General features: G+C 33.9%; 2 protein-coding genes across 3 annotated transcripts; one reads left to right on the top strand and one right to left on the bottom strand.

Annotated features, from left to right (window-relative positions):
* Window positions 1–2,101: 2,101 nt before the first annotated feature.
* TPC3 (Two pore segment channel) lies at window positions 2,102–6,390 on the top strand (the record flags this gene model as incomplete). Its single annotated transcript, XM_051218555.1, has 2 exons — window positions 2,102–2,148; window positions 4,041–6,390. 2 exons carry the CDS (start codon window positions 2,102–2,104, stop codon window positions 6,388–6,390), a joined length of 2,397 nt encoding a protein of 798 aa, XP_051074782.1.
* Window positions 6,391–8,629: 2,239 nt separating this feature from the next.
* POC1A_1 (POC1 centriolar protein A) lies at window positions 8,630–17,580 on the bottom strand (the record flags this gene model as incomplete). Of its 2 annotated transcripts, XM_051209331.1 has the most annotated exons (10): window positions 8,630–9,742; window positions 12,461–12,565; window positions 14,742–15,113; window positions 15,487–15,689; window positions 16,434–16,657; window positions 16,687–16,757; window positions 16,789–16,897; window positions 16,932–17,103; window positions 17,137–17,221; window positions 17,258–17,580. In XM_051209331.1, 10 exons carry the CDS (start codon window positions 17,258–17,260, stop codon window positions 9,695–9,697), a joined length of 1,392 nt encoding a protein of 463 aa, XP_051074781.1. In that variant the 3' UTR covers window positions 8,630–9,694. The 2 variants fall into 2 exon arrangements, with proteins under 2 accessions (XP_051074781.1, XP_012800717.2); XM_012945263.3 differs by lacking the exons at window positions 8,630–9,742; window positions 17,137–17,221; window positions 17,258–17,580 and having other exon boundaries at window positions 9,743–12,565; window positions 16,434–16,740; window positions 16,932–17,092.
* Between the last annotated feature and the right edge of the window lie 683 nt (window positions 17,581–18,263).

The following is an 18,263-nucleotide window of genomic DNA, read 5'->3' as shown; positions in this document are numbered from 1 at the left end:
GTCTCTAGAACCGTAAACATCGTGGGCCAATACTAGACCCCGAAAGCAAGATACAACAGACAGATAAGGAGAAAAATATACTGAGAACTTCAGTGTTACGAGTTTTCTAGTGTTCAGTTCGTCACTTATTTGTAAACCGTTTTTAGTGACACGTGGGTTCATACAGTTACCATTGACCACGGAATTCAAAAACGTTTACAACAGGAAACTTAATTAGTAAATTCGCAGAGTTGGAAAATAGGTAGCCAGAACGTTGGGGTAGGACAACTAGTCCAAACGTGGTATGATAAATCATTTTAAAAATTTCCATATTCTGATTTAGAACAACATATTTAAGCGAACAATATTGTTTTCGATTTGATCCTCATCAGGCTTTACTTTAACATACAGTAATATTTATATGCACATACGAAATTATCAAACCAATCAAGGCAGTTTATGAGTCAATGATAACAATTGAGTAGATTACATAAATAGACATAATAAGTGAAAAGTACTAATTGGTAATGTGATGGTTTTATCAGTAGAAGTGTGTGTAGGAAAAGTTCTTCAGCAAGCCAGTACACATATTTCTTGAGCTTTGTACCCCTTCATTATAAGAGAAACTTACTCAAATGTCTTGCAAATAGGGCTAGGAAGATATGCTGAATTGATACAACAAACAAGGAACCAGAGCTCATACATAATATGTTGATCGAGATGGGTTATCAACAACGTTTCCTGAGGAAGCACTTGGACGTAACAAACAAGAAAATAGAAACATCAATAGCTAGTAAGAAACCCCTATTCCTGAAGTTGCAATTCAACGGAGATGTAACTGATGATATGGTAAGGGATAGACTAACTAGAGCAGTGAAGAGAACGTTTAATGCAGCCAACCTCTATCTATCATACTTGATCCTACCTATGGTGATTTCTCAACTGAAGGATAAGTTACTTGTATATGCCACATCTATGTGCATCTACGACTGCAGCTGCTCCTGTTGAGAAAGCTGTGTTGGGCGCACTACGAGACAACTGAGGCAAAGAGTTAATGAACATATCCCTTCGTGGGTAGGAAAAGATACTGTCAAGACAATACGCAGCTCGGCTCTATCACATTTGATCGATAGCGGTCATGTAGTAGACAGAAATAGGTCACTTAAAGTTATTTATCGCATCTCTGTTTGCAACAAAGATGTGTTAGTCCAAACATCTGGATAGCAAGTATACAAGAAGTTATACGCTCAGCCTCCTCAGTAGATCGGTCAATAGAGCCAAACTTTCCCATCGGAACGGCTTGGAATGTATTTGGAAATCTGTACTTAAAAGTTACTGCACCTCACGTCCATGGACTACACCAAGGGGTCCTAGAAACTCCCCACTATAGTTCAATAAAGAGGTTCTCAGCACTCGGCGTAAGAGAACAATGTACGAGATATTTAGGTCACTGAGTGCTGACGAGAAAAAGTTTCAATATCGGGGAGCTTAAAATATTTGTACCTCGACCCTCCGCAAGTCTAGAAGGTTGCATGAAAAAAAGTTAGTTAATGAGCGAACAGAATATCCCAAACTCCTATAGTCATATATAAATCAAAGGACTAAGAGAAGAGGTGACATCCCAGCTTTATGGGGAGGCAGTAGTACTGCATCACTAGTGGAAGACGACTATGGTGAAGCTCAGGTACTCTTAAACTATTATAGCAATGCATATGCCGTAGAGACACCCTTCACTTCATTTCATACAAGCACCCCACACATATATACTGTGACCATAAATGAACTCGATGACTTTGGTCTGCTAAATAAGCTTGATATAAGCGAATCCACGGGACCTGATGAAATGCATCCTAGGTTACTAAAGGAACTAGAAAATTCCGTTGAGAACCCCTTAAGCATGTGTTTCGAACTATCTGCATCCCAGGGTCGATTACCAAACGACTAGAAGAACGCCGTAATAAGTCCTGTCTTCAAAATAGGTACTAAACATAAAGCTGAGAACTATCGACCGGTAAGTCTAACTAGCATGATTGTTAAAATTTTATAAAAGATTATTCGGAAGGCATTCTTGAAGTATCCCGACGAGAACTGGATGATTTCTGAAAAGCAGAATGGCTTTAGAATGGGTCAATCCTGTCTTGCTAGCATATTAGTACCTTGTGAAAGTTGGTGCGCTCCTAAAGATCAAAAGTTACTTGTAGACGCAGCCTACATTGACTTCAGGAAAACTCTTGACAAAATTCCCCATAACTGGCTACTATATATGTTAAGTAATATCGTGGTTGAATGCAAGTTAATAATGTGAATACAAGACTTTCTAGTTGGGCTTCAACAAAGCATAGGGGTGAACTCAAAGTTGTCTAGCTGGGAAACTGCGCTTAGCGGAGTGCCTCAGGGTACAGTTTTCGGGCCAATGTTGTTCCTCATGTATGTGAATAACCTTCTTCGTCTCCTATCATCATCGGTCTTGCTATATGTTGACGATGTCAAGATACGGAGAGCGATACTGAGTATGGGTGATAGTTTAGAGCTTCAAGATGACCTAGAGAAGTTTTCTGACATGTTGCAGTTGCTGATAAATACTCCCAAGTGCACTGTGGTACATATTAGTTACCAAGGTACTGATACATACACGGCAAATGACATCAAGCTACCTGTTGTCCAAACACGCAGCGACCTGAGTCATGGTTAGCCAAGACTTCAAAACTATTGCACACCGCCATGTGATGGCGGCCAGAGGTTTTAGAACCTTATGGTCAGTACACAGATCCCTTAGCCATGTCATGCTAAAAGGTTTTTGATTTTGTATACAGTAATCGTTCGTCCTAAACTTGGGTAACACATATAAGCGGCTAGCCGCTGCCTAAAGTGAGACAGCGAGCTGATGGAAAAGACTCAACGAACCGCAACTAAGCTGATTCCAGGAGTCGAATAGCTCGAGTGTGATGCTCGACTGACGAAACTAAACCTATTCTCATTGCCATATCAAAGAACCAGAGGCGACGTAATCATAGTTTTTAGATTACTTAGAGATAAATTTGCGTCTGATATGCTCTCGTTTTTCTCGTCTTCTAAAACAGAGAATTTATGAGGACACTTTAAAATGTTCACAAGCTCAGAACGAATTACTTGTCAACTGATATTCGACTTTCCCATCGAATCGTTACCGAACGGAATTCATTACCTCAACACATAGTTGAAGCTCCATCTGTCAACGCTTCTAAAAGAAACTTGGATTGACTGAGAGACCGCCATTTTCAGGACTAACACAGACCACATGGATGAAGGGTTGTGCAATTTCATGGATCGGTTGAAGTTAGACATCAACCCTATTGGATGCTGGGCCAGTGGTCTAGAGATTAAGCGTTCGTGCGCGAGACCGAAGGTCCTAGGTTCGAGTCACGCGCGTGGGTTCGTGGTTGCGAATTGTTGAGAAGTCCCATGCTAAGACGAAACGACCATTCAGTGCTTCCAGGTTTTCAGTGGTGGTCTAGGTTAGATCAGCTCACGAAATTAATTCTAAATTAGTCACAAACTAACGGAATGATAGATTTATATTTAACAAATGAATAAGTCAGTTATTTTTACTTGTAAGAAATTATAATTGATAGTATGCTCAGTTAAAGAATCAAACACAATGTTTTTGAGGCTGCAACTGCAATAATCACACCTTTCCCATTCTTATGATGCTCAGACTGCTGGTTACTAAACTTTAATTTCTGACGTTGAATTAATGTTTGAATTAGAAAAATAAGCTTGAGGATTATCTATTACAGCTAAATTTAAATCTGATCAGTATTCAGTATGTAGGTAATTACCAAATTGGATAAACACTCTGATTTAGTGCCAACCAGAATTTTTTTTCATATTCACATTATAAAATTCACTGAACTTTGTCGATGAATGCTATAAAGGATAGTTCAATTACTTAAGATTCACTTAAACAAAGTAGTGAATTTCCGCATTATACAATTGAAATCATAGTTCGATCGATTATTGCACATAATCAATCATCTATCGATCACTAGTTAATTCAAATTCTCTTCATCTTATTTCTACAGTTATTTATCTCAACAACAAAAAAAGATAGTTGTGTTGGCAGCGTTCAATGATATTAAGAAAATGGACGAAAATTATAGAAATTTAAACCATAGAGCAAGACAACTTGTTCTAGCTACAACATTAATTCGTGATGCATGTGCAACAAGATTAGAAATAAATTTTAAACGAGATCTTTTATCTGTACAGTTGTATGAACATTACTATAGCAAATCATATGTTATACTATACTATATATTAACTCTAATTAATCTTTTAACAATCATATTAGAATATCCAGGAAATATATGGATAAATGGAAAACCTTTACCATATTATATTCCATTAATCATTAATTTATTATGTGAATGCTATTTTTATTATAGATGGTATATTATTTATGTTATATCAGAAAAGAAATCATTAAAATCAAATATTTCATTCATTGCAACAATTATTATATTATTACTAATGACAATTGATGCTATAATTTATATAATATGTCATGAATTAAATTTTTCTAATTCTATAAGATGGTCAAGAGCTCTTAGACCGATATTATTATTAACATTTCCAGAGAATAGAAGATTACGTGCAGCATTTTTTAATTTACGACGTACATTAATTGATGTATTACCTGTATTTGGTTTATTTGGTGCATGTTTAATATTTATTTCAATTGTTAGTTTAACATTATTAAGTGATATGAAATTAACATATCCTAATGGTAATAAATATCTATATGATTTTATTGATGTATTATGGGAATTTTATGTTTTAACAACAACAGCTAATTCACCTGATATTATATTACCAGCATATGAATATAATCATTATTTTATAATGATTTATTTATTTATTTGTACAATATGTAATTGGTTATTTATGGGTATATTAACAGCATCTATATATAATTCATATAAATCACATTTAGGTGAATTTGTATTAAAAACAATTATAAAACGTAAAAAAAAATTAGATGAAGCATTCCATTTAATATCAATTATAACTTCAAATAAACAATTAGGTATTCATCAAAATATATTTTTACAATTAATGCATATTGTTAAACCAAATTATAATAAGGATTCATTAAAAATAATTTTCTATTTATTAAATAAAAATAAATCTGGTTATTTATTAAAACATGAATTTGAACGTTTAACAGAATATATGCAATTAAAATTTGAAATGATTGAATTCAATCGTTTCTATTTTAATGCATATATTTCAAAATTTTATTCTATTTATACATCATCGAAATTTCAATTATTTATTTATTATATGAATCATAATATTACTAAATTAATATTTATTATATTCATTATAATGAATGCAATATGTGTTGTTATGTATCATTCAAATCCAAAATTATTAGAATTAATTGAATGGATATTTACAATAATATTTATAATTGAATTAATTATTAATTATTTAATATGTGGTGGTGTTAAATTTTTTAATGATGGTTGGAATTTATTTGATTTTATTATTATATTTAGTGCATTAATTGGACAAATAATTCAATTTATATTCTATTCAATTAATATTTATTTATCACATGAAATTATACAAATATTTTTATTATTAAGATTATTTCGTTTATTAAAATTATTTAGTGTAATAAAACAATTTCGTATAGTGATTAATTGTATTTTAATTATTCTACCATCATTAACTGCTTATACAACTATATTATTAATATTATTTTATATATTTTCATGTATTGCTATGGAATTATTTGCATTTGTTTATCAACCACCATTAAATTATAATTATACATTAAATACAACTTGTAATAATAAATATTTACTGAATAGTGAATTTGTTAAATGGCATTATTGTACATTTAATTTTAATAGTCCATTAGATTCATTCTTATTATTATTCATTATTACAGTTGGTAACAATTGGCATATATTTACTGATGGTTATGTAATCGTTACAACAAGATGGAGTAAATTATTTTTTATTATAATTCATTGGATATGTGTATTACTTGTATTAAATGTTGTATTAGCTTTTATTATTGAAGCATTTCTAATTGAATATGATTCACAACAAAGTAAATTTGAATTATATATCAATGAACGATTAAATGATTTAGAAATGAATGCTGAAAATGAATTAAAAAAATGTGGATTAGAAAATTTTCGTAAACCTGGATTTATTATGTCTAAAAAATTATTAGATGAAGCTGGTATAACTGAACATAGTACAAAAAAGGTATTCTATTTAAAAACAGATAATACATCTATTGAAATATTAATGTTTAGAATGTTTGAAAAAGAAATTGAAGAATTAGTTGAAGATTTAACAAATAAATTAACAGTACCTAAACTTAAATCACATGATCCATTTTCACATATATAGTTTATTAACTTTAATGATTGAAAAAAAAAGCAGTGAAATCATACAATAGTCAGAAATTAATATGATAAGTAACGATGGAGACAAGTTATATCTTCATATCAATTAAAAATAATAATAATAATAAATTTGAGAATTTTATTACACTATCATAGTTTGGTATTTCAGTTGAATTGAAGACAATTGTACACTTCATTCCTTCAGAGTTGATAATTTACTTTAAAATGTTTAAGTGATTGTAATGTTTACAGATATTCGAAGAAAAAAGAAAGATTTAAACTCGAGATGTATGTTGTGATTGTTAGAATTTATATATTATAAAATTCAAAAAAATCCCTTCAGGACGTTGATGTTAATACTGACTATTCAAAAAAAATATCCAATTAACATTTTCCAGTTTCTACACAAGATTCTATGTTTATTCATTTACATTTAAATAGTTCAGTGTATTAATGAAATATTTGGTTAGTAATATTCATTTTAAAATACTCTGTAAAATGAAATGTATGTTGAAATTGTTATTGATTCTATTGTTATTCTTTTGATTGAATGAAATACAGTTATTGAAAATAAATTCCGTCATGTTATAGAAAAAAATAATTCGTTATACCCAATATTGATTTTATTTTCGTATCTTTTACGACTGCTCTTATAAATAATGACAAACCATAAAAACAAAGTTATATGCTTCAGGAAATAAAACATTTTAATAACCAGGAGTAAGACCGTTAGATTCATCAAACTTGTCGTCTTCTTCTTATTCAGCAGTAGAATATATTTGACTGCCTAAATTTATTTACTAACTTATTATACCTTTACGTTATTCCTATCTTCTTTTTTTACAAAAAGCATCAAATCATAAACTCAACAGCTATAAAAAGAGATTATTCTTTCTCAGACCAGTACTTCGGTGTTTTAAATTTACTTCTGAAAACGTAATACGTTTTCTTTTAACTATTTCTGTAACGGCAGTAGGTTTTTGAAAATAAATAGACGGAATTCTCTGTTTGCTTTAAGAGACACACCCCCCCCGTGAAAGTTGGATTTATGTAGACAGAAAAACGTGATCATATAATTTAATTTAAACTCTCATTCTACGTACAAAGCTACAAGTGTGGTGAACAAGAACATGAGTGGGGGAAATCGAGTGCATTTAAGCACGAAAGTACAGATCATCTCACTAAAATTAATTTGCAAAATATCAATCCATCGTCTCGAACTTGACTGTTTCTTTTGCAAATATCAGTCCATCGTCTCAGGTTTCATTGTTCGTGCATTTTCATACTAATTGCCTTCCGTTCCCGTTCTTTCCCTCTTGATATTCTACTGAAATACATTCTATTCCTGACTGTTATATACTACTTGCGTGGATATAAGTAGCTCACACTACACAAGTAGTTACTAGGTAATGAAAAATGTTTATCTCAGTCAAAGTAACAGATGTTATGTGGAGTCCCAAATAAAAGTTAAAAGACCTTAAAGAGTGGAATTTAGGTTGCAGGGTTACGAGGAATTGGATGAGAAGTATCCTAGTATTGTCAAGTTCCACACTTACTAAGGAAGAAGTATAGCTAATGTAGGAAAAGTTCTAAACACGTCCAGTAGTAATTACTAGGATATTAAATAGAAGATATTGAGCAGCATTTCTTTAATAACATTCTTAAACCTCTGGCTACAGAGTAACACTCACTTTCTGTTGTCGCATGGTTTAGAACAATACGAATATGACACGGTATTTCAACTTCCTTGAATTCATAAATGACGTACCTAAAAGATTCTCGTTATTTCTACCAACGCCAGTCATTTGAAAAGCCTTATACTTTTCCTAATTTCAATTAATATAAGTTTCTTCGGAACAAAATAAACTTTATTAAAAATGAATATTGCAAGACAAGATAGTGATCAGATATTAAGATATTTACAATCATAACCTAAACAGATATCATCTTATTTTCAGAGCTCATAAATTTTTATACGTATATTAAAAGGATATAACACTTTTTAACCAATTATAAATGGATTAATCACTATCTAGAATGAAACTGAAATAGCCAAATAAATAAAACCCCTTGAAAACTATCACCTAACAGTACTACTTTTCCAAATAGTACAGAAGCTTAACTAAAAAAAGCAATGAGAACTAGTGAATAGTTCATAGTTTAAGAAGTTAGTGGTAAACATACGAAATTAATCTAAAAAATGTGAGTTCCAAGTCTGTTACGAAAGAATGACATTTCTATGACCTGCATTTAGCTGAACAATGTTTTTTTATCCCAGGTTTGATGAAAGCTTCTGTGAACAATGGTGGGGGCAATATTGAGAAAAGTGTTACATCCACTACTTAATTGTCACGGATATGCAAATTTAGTAGAAAGCAACCAATATTCGTCGTTTAACAACTATATATTCACCTGTGGGACAAAACTGAAAAAATTGTCTAACTTAACGAAGCCATAAACCACCCAAGTAAAAGGAGGAAAAGCGTACTCGGCACACCACAACTGAATTACCTTTCTTGCGTAGCGAACTATGCTTAATATTATATGACAATACAATACATAGGAATACTTCAGAATCACCAATTAACACGACGGTTGCATGTAAAAAAGAACCTTAATAAGCGGACAGTTATTTGGCTTTAGTTTTAAAATGTATGTATTCGTATGTAAATGGTGACTAGGTCATGGTTAGTCTACACACCGCAACTTTTAAATTAATGGTTTGGACATCAACCAGCTGAGAAGCAAGAATCAAGCACCGATTGATCTTTAACGTGTGAGATACAATTGTTGATACTAAAATCTTTAGGTTAGTATTTATTTGTTCGAATCCATCAACATTTGCTTACTTTGCAGTGATTCTTAAAAAAAAACGGAAATAAATATGAAGTGCAAAAAACCTGGCTATCAGACCAAAGCATTCTACATATGAGAACTCACGATGAAAACTAACGAAATAAAAAAAATTTGACTGTAATTTTTCATTGTATCTACAGGAAAGAACAGGTAAACTTATGTTATAGTCATAGATATTGGTATTGATAAAAGTACGAACAATATGTAATGGATATCGTAAATTAAGTAAGAATAACATTCAATTCGAAATATACAGTGTAAAGCTCCAAATACGAAAAATTAAAGTTTGACGGTTTCTCCAAAAAAATTATAATTGCATATACAGTTTCAAGCAAATTTAAATCCATTATTCATTACAATACCATCAAAATTAATGATAAAATTAGCTGACACATTAATAGATATGACCCAGTTGCAGAAGAACAATGTTCACAACTTTAAACTCTGTTCTTTCATTTATTCTCCAGAAGAGTGAGACGTTGTTCCAAAAGTGAAACGGTCTATGAAGAAGTAAAGAAGAAAAAACTAATATTGCTTTTGGTTTTACATTGCCTCAGATAACAATTTATGCACTATAAACAATGCTTTCCGAGAAATCCAGTGTAATAAATTTACAGATAAGTAAAATATAAATATGAAGTAAGGATTCAACAGATATCAAATTACAAATAATTAGTAAAAAGACTAAAGTGCAATGACTTCTGCGAGTTTACAGGTCCAATATATTGATAAGTATTCACAAATGCACAATCTAAGCTCAAAATTTCTCGAATTATAAACATCAAAGACGGTCGATTAACAATAATGCTGAGTCACACACTAGATTAATAACGGATAACCAACATTTTATTATGTTATGGTCGATACAATTCTACTCTTGTTGTTTCTCACAAACCGAAATCTATCACAAGTTGTATTTGAATTGTTGGGGATGTTACATCCCCAGAACTCACTTGGTAAATGCATTAATTTTGTAATTTTATTTTGGAAATTTAATTTTCCTTGCTTTTGCGCCGAAAGCGCTCTTTTCACCTTCATGTCGTATTTCCCACTAGGGAGAATCTTTAACGCTATTGGTCCGTTGTGTATTTTTAGTAGGCTATTTTTGCAACGCTTCCCAAGGACAGTTTTACGCTGTGTATATATATATATACGTTTGATTTGTGTCTGTTATTATTCACTCGTGCTTCTGGCTTACAGAATATACTTTCCAGTTTCATGCTTGGACTTCTTCCTCTGGTTAGCGGGGTTGGGATGCATCAATAGCTAACTTATTGTTCAACGGTCACAAGTCTTTGTTCCGTTCGCATAACAAGTGAACTCGTAATAGCTTCAAACCTAGCATGAATGAATATTAGTTTTCCAAAACAAAAACATCCACACATTAGGTACTTTCATATAAGTCAACATGTAGGGTGTTAGCTACAAGTAACAAAAGAAATCGTTGGAAAGCAAATTATTAGTTGGTGAGGAGTAATAAGTCGGAAAATCTGTTATTAACGTGTTCATAAAACCACTACATTATAGGTCTTATATTTCATGATATATATTAACGGTTTATTTAGGCAATAATGAAATAGCTTAAGGGTTCAAAGAACGGAATTCCTACAGTTGAAGAACATATGAAATTCAAAACTGTCAACCAATATCACAGTCAGAATCTTTAATACGAACGCCAAGACAGTTCTACTGTATGGAACTGAAACATGGAATACTACTACAACCACCATCAAAACGGTACAAGTATTTATACACAATTGTCTAAGCAAGATACTCAATGTCCATTGACCGGATACCATTAGCAACAGCCTACTATAACAGACAAAAAGCCAACCTCCAGATGAGGAGGAAATTAGGAAAAGAAGTCTCGAGTCAATAGGACATACATTGCGAAAATCACCGAATTGCATCACAAGGCGAGCGCTAACTTGGAATCCTGAAGGGAACAGGAAAAGAGGAAGACCAAGGAACACATTGAGCAGGGAATCGGAAGCAGACATCAGAAGAATGAACAGAAACTGGAAACAAGTGTAAAGGATGGCCCACAACAGAGTTGGATGGAGAATGCTGGTGAGCGGTCTATGCTCCTCCATGAGGAGTAATAGGCGTAAGTAAGGAAGTTAAGGATTCAACAAAACCTTATAAATGGTCAATCCAATTACTTATACTTACCATTACAACTACCTTACGGTTGTGACGCACATCGGTGACCTCAGTGTATCAATCGGAAATGTATTTTAGTTAATCGACTACACATCAATTACGGTGATTAGAAATTATGGACTGAGTACTTGTCAGTAAACAAAAAATACTAAGATTTGTTAAAAATACATAAGCCAATTTCACACAAAATAATTTGCTATAACGAAAATCATCGACATTGGTTGCCTTTCGCAAAAGCTTTATTTGAGGATTGCATATCCTCAACAAGTGAGTTTGAAATATTTTGTGAATCTCACTACAGTGGCTTTCACATTACGCATTATTCGCAGATGCTAAAACTAGGTGGAACGGAAGAGAGGTAGTCAGTTTATGACATGTCACTGTAGTATGGAAGGTGGCACGCAGAACTGATACCTGTTGGTCCACCACGATTTTTGGTTTGTGATCCTACAGATCGTGCAACTCAATGGTTTGAGATGTTATCATATATTGTTCAAAACAGAAGTCAGTGATAATCCTGCTTTAGTTTTTTACTACATCTTTTATAAAAGTAAGTTTGGATTAGTACTCAAATAAAGCATCCTCTGAGTAAATCGTAACATACGATAACAATTCTGAAAAAAAAAATACAGTGAGTGGTTAAGTACTATCCTCAATAAACTAAGTCATAAGTGCAGGATGAAACTTCTCCCACTTAAGCAGTACATACCTGACATTTAGCAAGGTAAGGTGCATAAGATAGGCGCTAACCAATCTGGTTTTTGCTATACTGATAGGACCTTTCTCAGTCATGCACCCGGTAACACTCATACAGCTATCTAGATTTACCAGATTTTTAATTGTTAGGAAAAAGTATTTGGGAATTTAGTTATATAAAGTAAAGTATGTAGAGCGTACAATCCTTAGCATGAAAACCCCTTAGTTTTATAGGTAAATGGTTCTCCTCCTCGAAATCATGGAATAGCAACGACATACAAATCAGTATCGCTTACTGGACAATACTTTAGACTGAAAAACAAGAGTTTATTAAAATCACCATGTAAAATTGATAGTACCTGAGTTAAAATATCTAGTTGTGAAACAATATGTTCAAGTGTTGTAGATAGTGGTGGTGGGACATTTTGGCGTTCACTTTCTAGACCACTTGCTGTTTTCGAATTCTGTATACAAATGGAAAAGTGATACGTTACAACTTACTTCGTAGTTTATAAGCTGTGGTTTAAATAATTATTAATGTTCAGATTATGTTAAAAATCAAGATTTAATTAGAATGAGAGGCAAGTAGTCACTGTATTGTTGAATACTATCACTAACAAAACCAACAACAGTATTTAAACAAGCTTAGTGATGCACGGAAATCATATGAAATTATTGTTTAAAAAATGGAAAAAAATTAAGATGATAACGATAAACATATCCACTTAGCTTCTCTTTACTGAACGATAATTATGATGTATCCTTTGATTTCTTCAATATTTTTCTGATAGTCGTTTGAAATACAGTTTCCTGGGTGTTGAAGAATAACTACTTAGCATCAGAGTTCATGATAACAAGCACAACACATTATGTCCTAATTTTTGCGACTTTCTTAATTAAATTACTAACTGCTTATATTTGCTGATTTTTAAAAGACGAAAGATAGCCGTATAGACTTCTCCAGATGTAAAAGTGCAGCAACATAATACATGATTTGATCTATACTTTCCAGGTGTAGCATTACTTACTTGAAGCATATTCTTGAATAACTATTGGTTATTGAATAATAAATCACTGGTATAATTATTTCTCACTGAAAGTAGTGTTTAGATGTTTACGAACATCTTGAATCGTGTTGTGAAATTGACTTACAAATTATGCACTCAACTACTCCCAATAAAAAGGCTATCAGCCAGCTTGTTCCAAAGTGAGAGATTAGATCAATTCACGCATAGGGAAACCCAAGGAAGCTTATGCTAATCTGGGCTATCTTTAGCGCCTTTGTGATGTTAGCCTGGCTGTAAAAGGTCCAATATACAACGCATCGGCGAGAACAGTTTTGCTCTATTCTTTTAAAACCTGACCTCTTCGAGTTGACGATGTTGAACGACTTTCTGTGTTAGGTCACCGTTGTTTCTAAAGGATTGCTGACATCCAGTGGCAACACCATGTTAGTAATGCACAGGTTCGGCACCGTGTATTCGCACACAGCAACGATAATTCAGCTGATGTCACCATCTTGAAATATCGACTTCCGCGGCTTGGACCCGTACTGCAAATGTCGTCCCATAGAATTCCACGTCGTGTATTGTTTGCAAACGCTGGGACCGGCTGGAAAGAGTAGAGAGATGGTCAGTGTCGGATATGTTATCGTGGTATGAAAGAAAGCTGTATAGGACAGGCCTCTGTTGGTCCTTCACGACTCCTTGGTTGGGGTCCTAGAGGTGGTGTAGCACATTGGCTAGAGACCTCATCAGACATGGCTTAGAATAGAAGACAGTAGCGATCCTGTTCTCACTTTATTTTACTTTATAAAAGTAAACATAACTCCTTTCGGGTCGTGTTTTTCCCAACTGAACTGCTTCTCCTATTATTATTATTATTATCACTATTATTATTCTCTCAAACACTGATTTCTGTTGGTTGTTGTTCTCATCATACGCACTTTACATTCTCTATCTCTTCACAACCTTATTGTTATTGTGTGAGCATATGTATTTGGTGCCCTCTTGTACCAAAGTTTTTATTCATATAAATAAACGGATAAACTAACTAACTGGTTGGGAATAAATTAAAAATGGTCAATTGTATAACAGCCAATGGGTAAAATGAAAGCTTATGATAAAAAGAATATGGATATATATAATCTAGTTATTCAGTAATCATGCAATAAGAAAATATGTAATAATAGTCCATAAATAATTCCTGGTAGTTACCATTCATTTATTACGCGTTCAGGTATAATAGATATGATTGTTATTTATCACTGGTTTCTTGATACGTAAGAAAAACCAAACTGCAGTAAACTTCGGAACAATCGTCTTGATATAGTAAATAATGAAAACGACAATAAATACTGATGCAAACTAGTTTTATCCATACATTTACCTAGTAAACTAAAGTTTATTACGTGGGTCTCGATCATCAAACTACACGAAATGAATTAATTCAGTAGTCAAAGTTTTTTGGGATCGTTTGGATAAAATTTGCTTTATCGAAGTAAACGCAGTTTAATTATGAACCATCTTTTTTCTAGCCAAGTAGAGATGAAACTCGGGCGAATTACTCATGACTTTATTACAGTGAACAGAGATCAGAAACATTTGCTAATAAAAGATTAATTTTGGAAAATGGACTTACAGCTTGTAGAAAATTCATATTTGACGTTAATGGTAAAGTCATTGATGAGATAACACCAGAGTGGGTACGGAAATCAGGCGGAAAATGACACTTAACGGAAGTAGTCGGGTTCTGTGCTCCACTGTTAGTAGTTTCATGAAAGTCGACAGCAGCTTCAGAAGTAGCGAATGATGGTTTTTCCGCTTTTTCATGCACTTCACTTGACGTTACTTGAGGATCAGATTTAGGACATATTAGATGACTATTAATTTGAATAGATTTGTCCCGAGATATGGAACCATCAGGATTAGAAGTTGTGTGAATTGGATGTGAACTGTTGTCTGGAATATTAGTAGTCATTCTAGCACACCCATTCGTGCGCCATAAAAACACCTGAAATAAATTTTAAAAATCGTTTACAGGATCCTAAGCTGATATGAAGTCGTGAAAAGTTTTTAAATTACAGTTAACTAAGCGCTATTTAAATCATAAGTAGAGAGAGTACCAACTGCAAAAAGACTACCACAAAACAGTATGAAGCATGAAAAAGAATGGTGCGATTGTGTTACGTACGTTTTTGAATACCACTTCAATAGCAGGGGCTTTATTGATCGGAAAAACATGTAACAAATAAATTCCTACTAACGTATTTCCATTTGCTTCCTTTAAAAACTGATTGTCAAGAAAACAAATGAATGTCTAACAGATACTGGATAAATTTAAGTATGGTAGCAAAGTTAGTATGATTTTTTAATCTACGGCTTACCTGTTCATCACTCCCACCAGATGCAAAATGATCACCAGACGCAGAAAATGCTGCTGCAGTAATAGGTCCCTGATGTCCCTGAAGTGTAAAAAGTGGACGACCCTCAAGGAGGTCAAATATTTTCAGTGTTGAGTCTTCAGATGCAGAGAGCAGAACATGACCATTGGGATGACAAGCAACTTTATGTACTGGACCGGTATGATCTAAAATCATATGAAATCCGCATAAAGTAAATCCAAAAGCAAACAAATTAGAATGAAACAAGTATGAGAAATATTATATAAAGGACTAATGACCAAGATATTACATATTTGCGTCACAAACACTTCTATGTGTAATTCTTCCTCAATTATTTAATCAATTAGTGTAATTTATGTATTGGATACAGGAGCACGTCAGTCAGTCAGTCAGCTACAATGTAGGACCAGGCACATATGTGCATCGGTCCAAGTTGCCATACCTCATTAGCACAACAAGATGAACGCCGGGTTCAAAGAAGCACGTATACAGCTTTGTGTAATAATTTTTGTGAGAATTAGTGATTTTGTCCAGATATATAAGATGAAGTAGAGTTTGAGTGTACAGCCTTATGGTTAAGAGCCGGGTATCTTTACCTCCAATCCACTCCCCCAACATATTTTACCCTCATTAATCTACATTTTACTTAGACTTTCTCGTCAACTTAGCGAGCATATGCCGATGTGCTGTTCGGTGAGGAAGCTAGCTAACAATTTTCAGAACTTTTAACGAAGAGGAGTCTTGAGAAAGTTGTTGTTCACCCACTGTTAATCGTACTTTATTCCCACACTAAGATATTTTGAAGGTAGCCTTAGTGAAACTATCGCATGACAAGAACTATGGTAAAGAAAATTTTACAACAGTTTCTCTAACATCCAGAGATTTCGCTAACCTGGTTAAAGAGTTTGGTAAGAAGAAAAGCTACTTACCATCATAATGTTGAAGTAGACGGTTCATCCTTAAGTCCCAAAGCTTAACTGTGCAATTCGTACTTCCCGATGCAAAGCAGTTCCCATTTGGGTGAAAGTCCAGATGTGAAGCAAAGCCACCAGCTTCTTGGAAGGTATGTACACAACCTTGCGTCTCAGTGTCCCATAACTTAATAGTTTTATCATCTGATGAAGATATGATAAGGCGTGAGTCAGGTGAAAAACTGGCTAAATAAGATGGGCCGTGACCTACCGACAGCACCTCACCCAATTCACATGTTGGTTTAAAGAGAACAAGAACTTTTGTCTATGTAAACTCCAAACCTATATATTAAAAAAAAATTTATGGACCTACTTTTACCGACTTGTCTGATGAAGCTGTACACATCCTTGAGTCATCAGCGGACACATCAACCCACCGAACTGCTGCAGTATGGGCGCGAAAGGTGATGGACTCTCCTTTTCTAAATTCTATTACTTTAAAACGTCTTATTTTACATGCTCGGAATCCATAATTTTACTGTCTTATCCCTAGAAGCAGTTAGTATAAGTTCACCAGTCGGTGAGAATCGAACGCAGAATATAGCGTCTTTGTGGCCACTAAACTTATATGCTCGCGTCTGTGGCTTAATGTTCCAAATCATTAAACATGCATCCATAGAGCAAGAAGCTAATAATGAGCACTAAACGAAACGGACTTTACCTAGCTGCTTTCCAGTTGGGTTGAAGTCGACACATGTGATGGAGTCTTTGTGTCCTTTAAAATGGATTTGTAATGATGGATCTTCCTACAAGTTGCTATTCGGATGAAAATCTAAACATACCATAGGTCACGAACAACAAACAAAATCAAAACCCCGCGTAGTTAAGGTTGGTCGTAACACAAATATTTAGGAACTCATACTAACAAGATACAGATGTGTGTAGTAAGGAAAAAAGGCCGATGACTTGTGTTAGTCCTTTTCTAGCAAACTTCTGTAAGTGTCTATTTTTTTCTCGGATGAGTCAGTTGAAGGGGCGGACACTTCTGCTTCGGGTTACAAGTTCCAAGGATTGATGACTCAGCGTGAAATCCTGTATATCACGGGTGTTTTGTTCATTGTTTGCATTCCTACTGATATGACCCTTGAGTTGTTCTGATCTGATAGGAAGAAAAGTAGAGGATATGTCAGGTTCAAATTTAGATTATTTAAATCATGTTCTAGTATTCATTAGATCAAAACCATACCACTTCTTCAAATGGTCGTGGATGGAGTCGAAGAAGCTTTCACTTAACAGGCTTCCGTGTGCAGTAGCAGGGGATCACCAATATCTCCAGGCAGGAACCCAGGTATATTAACGATAAAAGAGGAAAAACAGAAGTTGGTAGATCATAATAAGATGTTATTCTTAGTCCTTTAGAATAGATCAAGTTGCCTCCTAAAGGACTCCTGGGAAGTCGCTTGGACTAGCTCGGATGACAGCGAATTCCAGCATTTGACAACTCTTAAGGAGTAGAAGTTGTGTCTACAGTCCGTTCTGCTATGTTATATCTCCAGTTTTTGGGTGTTACCTCTTAGGTTAGTGTTGGAACTAAGCTTAAGTAGGTGTTTAAGGGGATGTCCAGAAGTGTCAAGGATACTGTAAGCCATCAGAAGGCCACCTGTAAAGCGCCTATAGTCTAATGGTTAAAGGTTTAGTGATTGAAGGCGCTTTTCATAAGGCTTGAATTTGAGTCCCTGAACTGGCTTCATGGCTCACCTTTGGATACCCTCTAGAGTGTCCTTATCCTTTAGGAGTGAGGGAGAAAATACTGTTTCCGTACTCTAAATGCGGACGAATAGAACTGTT

The sequence above is a fragment of the Schistosoma haematobium genome, chromosome 1 (genome assembly GCF_000699445.3).
Source record: "Schistosoma haematobium chromosome 1, whole genome shotgun sequence".
NCBI classification, from domain to species: Eukaryota; Metazoa; Platyhelminthes; class Trematoda; order Strigeidida; family Schistosomatidae; genus Schistosoma; species Schistosoma haematobium.
The sequence above is the reverse complement of the archived record's forward strand: the minus strand, read 5'-3'. Positions and strand labels throughout refer to the sequence as shown.